Source organism: Apaloderma vittatum, unplaced genomic scaffold, assembly GCF_000703405.1.
Source record: "Apaloderma vittatum isolate BGI_N311 unplaced genomic scaffold, ASM70340v1 scaffold7210, whole genome shotgun sequence".
Classification (NCBI taxonomy): Eukaryota; Metazoa; Chordata; class Aves; order Trogoniformes; family Trogonidae; genus Apaloderma; species Apaloderma vittatum.
The window spans coordinates 1305-16463 of NW_009694968.1; the positions used below are offsets into that span (position 1 = coordinate 1305).

General features: G+C 35.8%; 1 protein-coding gene across 1 annotated transcript in view; it reads right to left on the minus strand.

Annotated features, from left to right (window-relative positions):
• Positions 1 to 604: 604 nt before the first annotated feature.
• SKAP2 (src kinase associated phosphoprotein 2) overlaps positions 605 to 15159 on the minus strand; it is a 68494-nt gene continuing 53939 nt past the window's right edge. The window contains exons 8-10 of the mRNA XM_009869434.1: positions 10078 to 10190; positions 6871 to 6909; positions 605 to 697 (exon numbers count right to left, since the gene is read on the minus strand). Of these exons, the coding sequence (XP_009867736.1) occupies positions 605 to 697; positions 6871 to 6909; positions 10078 to 10190 (245 nt within the window). The remainder of the gene's footprint in view (positions 698 to 6870; positions 6910 to 10077; positions 10191 to 15159) is intronic.

Consider the following 15159-nt stretch of genomic DNA (forward strand, 5'->3'; position numbering starts at 1 on the left):
AAGTGGCCAAGAAGAACATTTCTGCAGAATTATGATCAATTATAGTTTTTTATGTTTAATATACACAAGGCAGGGATCTGACTACACCCACTGAAACCACAAAATGTGTAGAGCAGAGTCGTCTTCTTTCAGAGGCCAGGTCTGTAAACTGCAGCTGCACACCACTCTTGATTTCAAGCACAGATTTCTCCTGATTAGGAAGAGAGAAGTTGAAAGTTCATCGTTAACCAAAAAGCCTCAAACACGCATATCGAATCCAGTCCAACTATATATTCCTTCCACAGTTTTCTGCACAGCTAGATACACACATATTATTAAAGTAAAAAAGCTAACTATGGAGCACACTGATTTTATTTAAAAAAATAATAATCTGGAAAAATAATGTAGTTAAAAAATACACCATCTTTTGTACACTGTGGTTTAATATTTCATACAGAAACCCAGAAAAAGTGTTTTAATTGAACCTTCAATATATTTTGCCATAATCTTTATGTTAACAGGACTCCTACAAAGGTTCCAGGAAAGAAATACTTATGAAACAGAGAACAAGGGAACATATAAGCCATTACAGAAGATTGGATTAAAATGTACTTACCCAGGCCTCTCAAATATCATACATCTCCATTAGGTAGGCTTTAGGCACCAAGCCAATGTTTCCCTCCAGTTCTCCTACCCACCAGCCAAATTCATTGTACTCCTAATTGAAAACAATATGCAATATTAACCTTTAGTCTGATATAAATGCAATAGAGTTTTTTATGCAACTCCTTATGGATGCTTTCTCCTATATACAGTTATAATCATTTCAACTGAAAATTAAAACATTATATCTTTTTGTTAGAGGCATTCACATGCAGAGTTAGGCAAAGACGGAAGTTAAATTTTAGAAAGGCCAGACCTACTCAGGAAAATTTCTTAATTATGGCCACGCTTCTCTATGGCACCTAATAAAAATAGCTGACCTCTCCATCCTCTATTTATCACAAATATAAATTCTTATCTTTGCAACTAAAAAACTAATAGCACAATGTTGACATAGAAAAATCAACTGGGATTCTTTCAGTATCACAAGGCTACACTCTAAGAAACTTACAATCAACTTATTTTCAAAACTACTTCGCTCAAACATGAAGGGAACACTATATATCTAATACATAATCTCTTTCTTTGGATAAAGTCTGCTATTGCTTTAGGCTTGCAGAAAATTCTACGGCAGATCTCATATGCCTGACAGATGACTAATGTACTTTTGTTTGAAATTTGTTTAGGCTTAGTGAGATAAATATGAAACAAAATGAATTATAATAGTTTAAAGAAATAATATCTTCCAAGAGCAATACCAAGTAAGAGTATTGTGGGATCCAAATTTAATTTTTTTCCTATGAAGTAAATATTTTAAGATCAATCCTAACAGCGGTTCAATAAATTGTAACAGCTGAAATTGCACACACACATATATTGAGTTACAAATGAAGCATTATTAAAACAGAGACCCCATTCAAAATTGAATGATTAGTAAGATAGAAATTACTTTGGAACAAACATGGAAAATACAAAATACACAGATATCTCTGATAAGCAACATCTGCTTCCTGCTACACTGCTCTTCTGACGAGAAGAGCAAAAGCCTGTAGGATTTTGAATTAATGGTCCTACTGAGATGAAGATTTTATTTAGACTGTAGATAAAGTTTTTTCAGTTATGAATAGTCAAGTGGAGCTTAAGGGTTAATGGAATTTCATTAGAGCCTGAGCTGTAATGATTCGCTGCTGGCATATTTGGCCTGGTCAAAGTACTCTAGGGTCCTGTGAGATGCTCAGTGTACTCAGCTCTCCCTGTGCTTCACTACAATGAAGCCCTGTTGATGGCCCACTTTCATGTTGTGGGCCTAGGGTTTTTTGTTTTGTTTTGTGTTTATTGTGGTTTGTTGTTTGTGTTTTATTTTAAACAGGCTTGCATACAGGCATATACATGCTTTTATATTCTCTTATGGTGGAAAGCTAAACACCAGTCTCAAACATTTTCTTCATTCACAGTGAACTGGTGATTTAAAATACTCCATCTCACTATCCATAAAATACTGCAGTACGAGTGACTTAAGGAAAATCCACATAAAAAGCAACAGGAAAACCTTAAGTTATGATATGAATACATAAATGAGAAAGCTGCAAATATAATTCCACCTTCTTCCACTTTCCACTGCAGAGCAGACTGCTGGGGATGGGTCTGGTCTGAAAGTCTAGAGGTATCTGAACCTGATCTTCAACACAAACTGCTCTCCACAGAAGTTAAGAAGCGCTTATAACTTTTCCCATTACACCCCAAATCATTAGAGGCTAAATAATACCCTGACACCAAGGTTTATAATGTTCCAGATCAGGCTGATTAAAAATCTATGCTTTATCTCACAATACGCTGGTTAAATATACAAACTGGATTTCTAGACTGAAGTGGGAAATTGCTGAAAGGAACAGTACTCACATATACTACTGGAATCTCAGCAATAAATCTCTCCAAGAGAGAGCAACAAAAGATTTTAAGCTCTTACACAGAACTTGTAAAGTCACTGACAAGAAAGATTAAGCAAGTTTTGCTAGACATCAGCCAAAAAAGCAAATAATACATGAAATGAGGGAAGTAGCTTAGTTAAGCGGTCATTAAATTGTGTATGACAAATGGCACAGAAAAAGCCTCTGGACTACATTATCCATTGAAAATATTCCACTTAGCAACACTACATGAACTTAGAAACAATTGTTTTTAAAGAAACAATTCAGGCACCTCAAATTAAAATTAAAAGCATACTGCTGTTTTGAAAACTTTCTGGTTTTTGCTACATACTAATACACCACTTACTGCTCTGGCATGAAGCTAAGTGAGAAGATGAAATGAATGTTGATGTAACAGACTAGTAAACTAATTTAAGGATTCACTGCAACCATTATACCATACAGACAGTACTACAACACAGAAGCTTTTACTTTGCATTACTATTCTTTGCATGGGTCTCAAGAGCAACATGAATCCCAATTAAACTATCTGCAGGCTATCAAAGTCTGAACAAAAACATAATGCAGATACCTGGCTACCAAGAATATGAAATGTTAATCTCAGGTTTTAGAATAATTACACAGCACTCACTTTCAAGCTAATTAAAGTATGGACGTTTCTCTTTAAACTCCTAACCACTCCTTTCTGTCCTCACTACCACTAAAGAGTACTTACTAGTCGGGCAGATAAGCAGTATTGCCCCAGTCCGCTCCTGAAATCACATATAAAATCCAAATTGATGTATTGTTTCTATCAATGTTATCAATTTTAAATTCCTTCATAGCAATATAATTGAATTAATATACTGTTGTTGTGAGGTCCGTATGCTTATTAGTGCTGCTTTAGATGTGTAGAGTGAAAGTCTAAAGCCCATATTTGTTTGCAACGATTAATAATACGCAGAAGGATGTGAATACACTTAGGAGTTTTACATGAATGTTGAAGAAGTGGGAAGCACAGTGCTTTTGCAAGCATCAGCTTCAGATCTCAGGTACCACTAGGTTCACCATCTGGTATCCCTCACTGCATTCAGCTCTTAACATCACTGCTAGCATAGGCAAGCGACTATACTTCAGAAGGACTGATAAAATAATAAAGAGTCCTTTAATCTACAGGAAACCATTGTAGTCAATTTATAAGAAATATTGCATCCCTTTGTAGGATGTGTAATTATTTTCTATTAATCATGTGCTATAAAGCTACATTATGTGGTTATTCTGTTATCACTAGAAAGAGGCCTGCAGTCAGCTCCTGACAATGTTAGGTAATTACTAACACAAAGCTTCTTTCTCCTTATGTAGAAATGCTATCGAGATCCAGAGGTGCTGTGATGCTCGCTGTATGAAAATAACTCTCCGAAGAAATTCAATAACTGCAAAATGAATTGCTCCGAGGCAAACGGAGGGAGAGGAGAGGGGGGCAGGGCCAGATCCAGCCACCCTGCAATGAGGAGAATGCACAAGCGTGGGGCCAGGCTCTGCCCGCTGGCTGGAGCGTGTTGGACACACCAGGCAGCACTCGGGGACAAGGGGCCATCACAGCCCCTGCAAGGCGAGCACCAGGGCAGCGCAACAGAGTGTGCCAAACAATGCCAACCAACCACCTTAACAAACGGCCAAAGGCTTTCTACTCCTCTTTCCACTGTCTGCAAGAGTGGATTTTTTCATTTTTAATTTTTTCCACCCCAGCAAAAATTTATTAAACAAAGCGATTTCACAGGGCAGCAAGGAACAGGTTATGACTTAACACTTAACATGCGGGCAAAACACTCTTTATACAGCATGCCACCATAGAGGGGAGGAAAAAAAATCCCATCAGCGTTCACAGCCTCCTTAAATGCTCTCAGCTGAACACACTGTGAGCAGATGCTTCTCCTCATCCCCATCCCACCAATTTCACTGCACTGACGTGTTTGTGCCTATGACCCCATGAGACGCTGATCATAAAAGTTTTTGCACTTGGGAAAAACACAGTAGGTAGAAATCAACTACCCACTTTTATATAGATTTTTTTTTTTTAACCAAAGATTTTTGTTGTACTATATAAAAAAGAATTTTGATATGCAAGAAGAGAGAATGTTTTTACTGGAGAGGATTTCCAGAACAGTCTCTACCTTTAGAACAGATCCTCTGCGTAAATGAGGATCTCCAGATGCTTTGCACCATATTAACTTCTACTGACTTCAGCAAAAGTTGAGAACATCTGGTCCTTTTACAATTAGTCCCCATTGTTCAATACATATGGTATGTTTTTTGTGTTTGTGGGGTGGTTTTTTAATTTAGTTTGTTTTTTAAAAAGAGTTGATGAAAATCATCATTGTATTTCAATGCCTTGCAGAAAACAATGGAGTTGTATTTTAAAAAAACACAACTGAAGTGTGTGAATTCGAGATTTTTCTCCTGCCCTCTTCCAGTGGCACTATAAGTAATATTAACTTACAGGCTTAAGATCTGCCAACTTTAAAACTGAAAAGCAAAATATATCAATAGCCTTGTTTGGGGTTAAAATAAGTAGCCTCTCCTGTCAAGATAAAGATGTGCAGGAAGCAGGTAGAAAATAATTTTTTTTAAGAAGATCCTGGGGGGCAATTTTGGCAAGATAATATTTTAAAGCACCTTTAATTCATCCAGGAGATTCAGACTAGCTAAAAAAAAATTTAGAACTTCCTTTGGTGTAATTGCTGAATGATACAGTATCAACCAGGGAGCATTTCTGGCACAGAACAGCATTTTCACTAAAAAGCAGAAAATGACAAATGTTTTAGATAACTGAATGAGACTTCTTCACAGGTAGTAGAGTTGTTTTAAGACAGCAATAAAATGGTCATCTTTAAGAATATAAGCCTCAGATTTATTGTATGGTTGAGTTACTAGGTTTTATTTCCTGCAATGACATGAGACAAAATAGACACCAATTAGAGAGTTCCAATATAAATCATGGTAAGCAGACGAATTCTGAACCAAAACTGGCCCCTGAAAACACCCTGGAATGATAGAAAGGCCATTTTATCTTCCATTAGATGACACAACACCACAAAAAATTCCAAACAGGTAGGTAAATGTGTACAAATTATCAGCATGCAAACCAACAGAGCCAGAGTCACTGCATTAGTCTATTTAAAGGTCCTTATTGTTATGTTTAGCCATCTAGCTATTATTTTTTTTCTTGTAAGGAATACACCTAAACAGGAAGAAAGAAATGTAGAACTTAGTACTGTGTTTCAGTTTTGATCAGAAGCATCCCACTGAAGCGAATCTCCCAGTGGCTCACTTTGCAGATGTCAGTCTCAGAGCACACACACGACAGTTCTTTCAGATGAAACTACAGTGGAAGATGCACTTGAACTTCCTCCGACCACTAATATGTTCTTTATTCCACAAAGCCATCCTGGACCTCTTTGGACATCGAACCCCTTCAGAAATGCACGTTGTGGATGCCGAGACCTCAGCACTAAGCCTATCACTCTGAAAATTCACTCCTATTGGTACTCCCTGTTTGCTAAGGTAGATGTACACAGCATGGTCATGGAAAGAGAAAATCCTGTTAAATGTGGGTATTGGTATGATCAGTCGGAAAATAGCCTGACAACAAAAACCACTCAGGATTTTAGTACACCTTCTGCATCTTTTTGAAAAATACTGAATAAATACATTTTATGAAGATTTTATGGGTAAAGTACAAAATGCTCACACTGATTATGAAACAGCTGCACTTTTAAGTTGTACTTATTTCATAAGCAGTAATCTGAGGTACAGAGAATTCCCTTTTCTTTTCACTAAGTAAAATATACCGGTTGAGATGTGAGCATTTTAACAGACATTTCTTGTATTCAAAGAGCAAAATCTGCCACACAGGAAATACGCAACCACTGAATTAAAGGGTAATCTGGATACTAAGTTAATACTCTACCTTCATGAAAAATTCTAGAGGAAAGGGTTAAGTCCTAGATGCAATTTCCATGAATCATAAATACCTGAATGAGCAGCATTATGTTGAATTGGCATGCGCTGAAATAATAACAGGGAAGGAGAATTCAAGTTTGAGATACAATTTCTGATTTTGGAGTATTATTTGTTTTTTTAACACAAACATAAATAAAAATGAGAATTAAATTACTTTAAAAGTTAAGAAACATCAGTAATTCTACTCAGCAGGTGCCATCTCAGTAACTTGCATTTGGCTGATGAAACTATGGAATTTCCCAACACAAAACATGCAAAGAAAAAAAAATACTGCATATGCTGCACTTGCACAAATTGTGCATCCCAAACTTTTTAAAAAAACAAAAATTATTATAATAATAAGGCTACTTTCACTCACAGTTGTCTTTTTTTCTGGAAATTGATTTCTTGAGTAGAGCTATGGAAGATTTATAAAAAGGATTATATCAAGGTTTGTTTCCCCATTTATCGTATAGGCTTGAAAGCCAAGGCAAGCCCTTAAATGAGCAGGAGTTAAGAGCAATACTAACCAAGAAGTCAATGTTAAATAAGAAAACTTATTTATGAGTCTGTCTATCAGTAAAGCAATAAAATATTTTGTACTGCATAGCAGGAGAGAGGTATATAGTTTCCTGAAAGTTCACATGATTTGTAGTGCAAATTATAAAAGCCACTTGAATATTCAAGAACATTGTAAATTAACATTATAATAGTATGAGTTTATCTGTACAGATACATTGATGGATTAATCTGAAAAGTTACCTATTTTTCAAATAAAAGTTAACAAGTACTATTTCAACAGTTCTGCTAATTCCACTCAGGTTAAAAACTCAAATTTGGAGGGGAACTCGAAGGTAGAAAAACCTAGAAAGAAGTTTAGTGGGTGGGTTTTTTTTGTTCTAGGTAAAAGCCCATAAGGCTGCTTCCACACAAAAGTTGCAACGGACATAAATATTTAAATAATAGCCAAAATAGTTTTTGAATGCACCTTTAAAACAAGGAAAAAATGCTTTTCTACAGTAGTTACACTAGTTGGGCATTGGTATTTGTATTAATAGAGTGTAAGAATGAAAATGATGCTCATTGCACTAACATGGAATTTTGGTGCTCTGTTTAAAGCAAACTGTAGGGGATTTTCTTTGCTTAATGCCTAGCTATTTTAGGAAATAAACATTGCCAAGCTGAAACCTTGCTCATTCTGCTAAAAGGCATTCACCTAGAAACTTAAATGAAAAATATTGCTCCTCTTGCTGTATTTAAATTTTATCAATGCCCACATTTGCTAAGCTGGTTCCTAATTACTTCTGTTGTGCTAATGATCTCACTTCTTGGAAACAAAATAGTCACTTTTCCCCTAATTTCTGCAGAGGTATGAGAAAAGCAAGTGAAAATATATTCCTTTGGAATAACTTTTGTTGGGAGAGACAAACATCCATCTAATCAGGTTCGTCAAGGCAAGCTATACCATTTATAATTCAGCGTAAAACAAAGAACTATTACATGTTGCACAAGTACGCTCAATGTTTTGTTAATGCTTCACCCTTCCTGCTATAATACCGCTATACCCGTACTTACTTCCTTATCAGCGAAACGTGATTTTCAAGACTAATGTTCATACCTGGCTGACATATGACAGAGAGGCAATAAAGCCATAGCTAGGTTCAAGCTGAAGCTGAATTTATGACACCATTTTGGATCCATGCACATCGCTTCCTGTCAGTACCTGCATCTCTCATTTTTAACCACTAGATGGTGTGAAAAAATTAAAAAATTGCCAAGGATTCCTGCCGAGTGCCAAAAAAATCCAAGTATTAATGTAGTGGATTGGGAAATATTTTTTGAAGGAAAGTCTTGACTCACTTCAGGATGGTTAGGTTCACTTTTCCGACTGTTATATTTTCACTCACCAGACAAAGAGCTCATAAATGATCAGACCTTGAAACTGAATCAAGTGGAGGGTTAAGATGGATAATTCTCTGGCACTTTCCCCTCCAGGGACCCTAAATTCAGAGCTGACAGTAGTGGCCAACACTCATTTTTCTGAAAAAGCTGTAACAATCTTTAAGTGAAACAGGGCTGAATTTTCTGGGCTGTATTTTGGAGTGGAAATCATTCCCAAAGAGAGAGGTTCTATATATCTGGAGCAGCAGCAAGCCTGTTCCAAGGACCAAGTACAGATTAATCACAGCATGACCACAAGACAGTTGATATACTGAGGACAGCTTAAGCTACTGTTTTTCTATTCTGCTCCATTTTTTAAATTAAATTTCTTATTCTTTTGGGGAAAAGCAAATGATTTTTTTCACCTAAAAGTTGAAGATTAAGATTTCATAGTCCCTATACCATACTAGACGAGCACAATCCACAGAGGCTAAACTCGCACAGAGAAATCCATTTGTTGATGGGCTTTTGCGGGGCGGGGAGAGAGCGAAGAGGTGGTTATTTTACGTTAGTATCATTCTTCAGCACTGTATAACTCCTTGAAAGTCTGCCCAGTCCAAGAGCCTTATTCGGCCTTTAGTAATGCAATTCAGTGTCAAAAGACACATGTGGACACATTACTATTAGTAATAGATCTTCTGTATTTTTATATAGGACTTTTTTTGCATAAATCTTGAAATTTATTTAAACAGAAGCTATTAAATTTATTACCTTTAACTGCAATGTTTCTGGATATCACAGAAGATCTAAAGCAACTGAAGAGTTTGAATGTAAGACAAACAGGTGCCTTTATTTTTCTTGCACCTCTTGTATATTTCAATAACCTACAGTATCTTTGACATTAATTATACTTAGATATGTATTCTACATGTATTTTTTTAACGAGAACTTGAAAAGCTCTCTTTTTTTAATATATGTGGAAAATAAAAATCTACTTTAATGAAGTAGTCAGAAGTAGACTTCAACAGACCATGAGATATGTCTTTTAGGAGAGGTTGTGGTTTTGGTGGGGGGAGGTTAAGGGAAAAGAAGAAAATTAACCAAAATTGAAGTATAATAAGAATTCATGCTTATAGCGCTTATCATCACTTTAGATGAGAAGAATTATATTTCTCATTTGCTTTGCAAACAGGAAAGCAGTAAATTAAAAATTGCCCAAATCTATCAGAGCAAACAAATTTGTAATCTGAGCTGTCAGAACAATTACAATACGCATACGAGGATGAAGGCATAGTTCAAAGAAAAAACCAAACCATTTTCTGTAGCAAGATGCCCAAAAAGCCAGAATCAGCAGAGTCAGGAACATAACACAGGAAACCAAAAACATAACATACAAGATAATTTAAAATTCTACAAGGTTAACTTTTGCAAGCAGAAAGCACATTGTCTCCCATTAAATCAGTTAACAAATGGTAGCCAAGAATTAACAAGTAAATAAACATGCTTTTAAGTTAATTCCTGTTACACGGCTATGTTTTAAATGTGATTATAGTTCATTTGACAAAATAATGAATTGCAGTGAGTATCTGATTGCAAACAAAGGATCTGAAAGGGAGTGCCAATTTCCCCCCATAGAACTGTGGGAATGTGCCCTTCTGCCATGGCTCTCTTTTTACAACTATGTAGCCCCACAAGCATCCCGTACCTTGCTGAGAATGTAGATAGCGTCACCGTGTTTAAATGTCAACTCATCAGGGAAATCTCCCTTGCAGTCCCACAAAGCTTGATAGAAATTGGCATAATCGGTATTTTTGGTGTCTGCGAAGAAAACGGCATCTCATTACAAAAGGATAAAGACTGAAGGACTTTAAAAAATCTCCAGTTGGTACAAAGCAATTTATTAGCACACATTTCTTACTCCTTTTTTAGAAACAGCTCCCTCGTACCACAAAAGCAAGTGGAAAACAAGTTTCATGTGGGAGCCCTTCACTGGCAAGTTGTATCACTTAAAGACATGTAGCTACAGGTTTTCAAAGCATTTTCCAGCTGCAACTTAAAGCAGCTAGTTTTCCTCTGCTAACATTATCTCCAGCAAGTCGCATTTGTATCTCAACTTGAAACTGATAAAATCACTAGAATATAATTAATATTAAACTGTGAACGGAAACCAAAGTAAGTATTTTGTGGTACACTCCCCCTCCCTCTCGTATTCCAACAAAACTAACTAGCTTCTCTAAGAACCTTTGAAATAATCCTTGATCGTTCCTTCTGAAATATTGGAGAACTGGGAAACTGTTGCTGAAGCTGCATTTTAAAAATATTTGTGTCAGCTCCAGTTTAGGACATTAAGCTCTGGCTAAACATGCAACTACACTACCGTCATAAACTCATCCTTCTCACAGCATAAGCACAATGGATGTGCTGTGTTCAAGCTGCCATACAGACCATTAACTGATTGATTATTTAGCACTCTTTGCTCTGTAATACGGCAATAACACAGTAATAAATGCTTTGTCATACACTTACAATACAGAGTACATCTATTGAAACACAGCGCTTACACATGGTTAAATACACTGGGTGCTTCTGTTGCACTGCAAACTATTTCCTGTTTTTAATTCCATGAGAATGGAGTGTGATGAGTTAATGCAAAAAGAATGTAAGCAATACCACTAAGATGACCAGTTACATTATGTATACACTAACCAGACAGAATGTATATGTACTAATAATTTACATCACTGGAAAGCTATCTTTTAATTCTGATAACATAAATATCATTGAACTGCCTGGATCAAGGCTGTCATCTTGTTTTTGTTATATGATCCTTGAACAGCAGGCTTGCTGGTTATTCCAACATATACCAGTTACATTTGCATGTCGTTAGCACTCTACGCCATTATTTATAATTTACAATTTAATCATGATTAGTTTGCTTTATTACCAAAAAAATCCTGCTAAAATATCAAGAATCAAGTGATAGATAGTATCATGCTATTAAAAAGAAAATATAGCAGTATTCAACTTGTGGCTTTCCCTGTTTTGACAAATACTCCAGTTTTCATTTTAATACTCCCTATACGAGCAAGATAACCTTGTTTTCTATTTATCCATTTCCGTCTGTGTTCTATGCTGTCTTGTTTGGATGGCAATACTGTTGCAAGGCTAAATAACAACCTTGAATTTAAAGCTGCTATGCAAGTTAGCCACCATTTAATTTTCCATAACCTGGTGATTAGTAGCTACCACTTGATGTACAGCACTAGGGGGCGTTCTGACCGCCCGTGCACAAATTCTGCTGTTACCACACCAAATGCAGCCATATATACACATGAAAAAGTTCCCAACTAAACAGAAATATGAGATGTGGTTATTGTAAAATGTATAGTCAGAGTAATTCCAAGAGGCAGGTAGAATCGGTCTGAAATGCTGCACCTCCAAATTTTGGACTTTCCCATTTGTCAGCTCATTATTTACCAATTTAGCATTAGACAATTTTAAACAGCAACACTAGTTAGCACCAAATTAATTTGTGATAAATATTAAATCACAATCTCTCTTCAGCCTTTTGGTACAGCACTGATCACAATTCCCAGCTCTCTCTCGTAAAAGACTATGTAAGCCTTTGTGAGAAAAAAACTAAACCAGCTATTTCTGTATATCCCACCTTTCAAATATTTCAGCAGTTGTCTTATTGATTTGGCTTAAAATATATTAATGAGGACTTCTTCAAAATTGTACTGAAATGAATCATGACTTTTCACACCGACCTTCATCACTTTGAGATCTCTTCTTACCTTTTTATGCCTGAAGTAACTCCTCTTAACACTAATGGGAGTTACATGGGGAACAACAGCAACAGGAGACATATCTCTCCCTAGATATTCATCATGAGAATTTAATTAAGCCTTAGAGTGGGAAAACAACTCAACTACTAACACGGCAACACTGGAAAAGATGCATTTTAAAATAAGCTTATTGCTACAGCAAAGATGTGGCCAAAGATTTAACCATGGCTCTGTGCCCTTGTAGGTGAATTCAACATAAGATGAAGTTGTTTAAATCAGAAAAACACATTTCTTGGAAAACCATATCCCAGTATACCAGGAGCACAGAAATAGAAAGTAGAAAGAGAAAGCACCAGTGTAAGTTCGTGAAAAACTATGTCGTTCTTCCAATGAGTACTAATTGCAAAAAAGTTTCTCCAAATTCTTCAAGTGCAACTACACACACATAAAAGCCAATTAAAAATTTCACTTCAGGATCCATATATCTCAAGGGCAAAATGTTTCCCAAGCACAAAGGTAGGAGGAAAAAAAAAAAAAGCTGCAAAAAGTTCTGCAAAACAGACAGAAACACATTCTTTCTTACTTCAGCCCCTCTTTCAGTTAGAGAGGAATTTCATCTGATTGGCTCTGAAGAACTGAATAAAACAAAATTAGGAGACTTGAGTAAATAACTTTGGTATTTATACAATAATAAAATTATATGGAGCTTCTTAAACACATGTAATACCTGAAAACAGCTGGTGGATTTAGCATCAAGAATTTACATGCCCATTAGAGCTCAAATTCAAAGGATATTGATTTGCTGGCATTGCTCAGTCACAATTACACTCTCTTCTTATACACTGTGAAATGTTTTGTGACTTTAAATACTATGATGACATAATTGCTAAGCTAAAGCCTGTCATATCTTGAAGGCACAGTTGCTTAGGCCCCAAATATGAACAAGACATGATAAAAACAACTTGAGATGTGTAGCTGAGGGTAGAAAGCAATTTGTTTTTACTTATCCACTGCTTTTAATATTACCAATCAGAAGAAATTGCTAAGCAGGATTTTGGATAGGTTGTTTCTCCAGGAACTACTTCTTTCACTCCAGGACAGCTATTTGGATGAACAACTATTCAACAGTTTCCAAAACTGTAGCACAAAGAATTCCTCATGGTTTTCTTCTGCCATCTCTGTTTTTCCAGTAACGGTAACAGGAACAACAGATATTTTTGTCCAAAATATTGATGCAAACATTTCAAAGTTTATTTAACAGATCAAACAGCAACAGCTGCCAGCCTTCCTGACAGTATGCTCAGACTGCTTATTTCACTGAAATATACAGGCAATTGACAATATGTGCTTGAAGAAAGGTGAACAGTTCAGGTTAAAAAAAATTATAAGAAAATGACAAGTATATCACTCAAGCATGCACTTCAAATATTGTAGATGGATTAAAATTTAAGAATGTTCATGGATTACTCAAAGGGATAAAAAATATAAGAATATTGTAACAGCCGCATAAGACATTAAAAAATGGAAAAACAGATAAAGAGTACATATTTCAGAGGGATTTAAATGTGCTGCCCCATTGCAGTCTAAGTTAATCTCACTGCAGGCTGTTCCATTCCTGTCCTTTCCCTGTTGCCAGTTTTGGCACTTGTCATTTCTGAGCATAAACCTGGCACAAAACTAAACGGATCAAATAAAAAACAGGAATTAGAGCCCAAGTATGGAAATGCACTAATTAAAACATTACATAAATGTGACTGTGTCTGACTTTCACTGATCTTCTATTTTAACATTGATTGCAAATCCTGCTACAGCAGTGACTGTGACTGTATTACCTGTTTACGCACTGCTTGTGGAATGAAAGAACAAGCTTCCTTTCACCACTGTGGTCCACTGCCCAGTACATGAAACAGCAAGCCAATCTTATTCATATTCCTTGCCTCTTGATCAGATTCTTCAAAAGTTTATAGCGTCAGATTTGAAGATTATTAGTCTGGGCTACTTAATATTTGAAAGAAATGGACTGCTGGAAAATTATCGTATCCCCTTTGTGATTACCCTACTGAATGCTTAAAGACGGACAGCGAAGTTTAAAATTAACACTACCAGAATGACTCTGTTATTAGACTCTCAATGTTGAGTCTCAATGCCCAGATGAGGCATATCATTTTAAAGAACTGTTACTTGTTCACTCAGATGATGTCCTAAACTGCAAAAAAAGTCTGTTACTTACTTGCCCTTCTTCCCATATGACAGAAAAATTATGAAATAAGGGCCAAATAATTGCAGTGTATTTATTTGAACTCAAGCTGTAACCTAGCCCAATCTGTTCAGTATAATTTTTGTCACTTCCCTTGTCCTATTGTTCCTTAGTTACTCTAAAATCAAGGTATTTACACTGAAACAGCACAGAACATGACACTTACTGAAACAATGATTGCACAAATGATAATGAGTAGATAGTGGTAGCAGAAAAAAAACAAAAAAGCAAGCCATTATGTATTACTGAAACTCTTCAATGCTTTGGTATTTTTAAGTAATTAGATCACTAGCAATTAACATAAAGCTATCCAGCAGCAACAGTCAGCATCAAGACTGAAGGAGTAAAAAGAACTAAAGTCTCCACATTAATTGAAGTAGAGATAAGTTAGGGTAAGAAAAGAGTAGGAAAAAAAGAAAGGTTTTTGTAATTAGGCTGAGCTCACATACAATTTGCAGAATATTTTCTGTGAAATTCAGGTTTAGTAAAGCTAGGTAATAAATTAAATTTAAAAATGTATGCACAATTTGTGTGGAAAATCATGAAATATTCTTGAGTCAGCTTAGATATTTATGATGTGATGCCTATCAGAAGCAGCCCTAGAAGTTAGACAAATTTCCAGTGTTAAATAGTTAACTAAGTAAGATCAGATCAGAAAATTATTCCTTGAAACGAATCTGATATATGTGGAGAACTGTTACAGTATTTTCAAGGACATTACACAAATACTAGTAACACTATT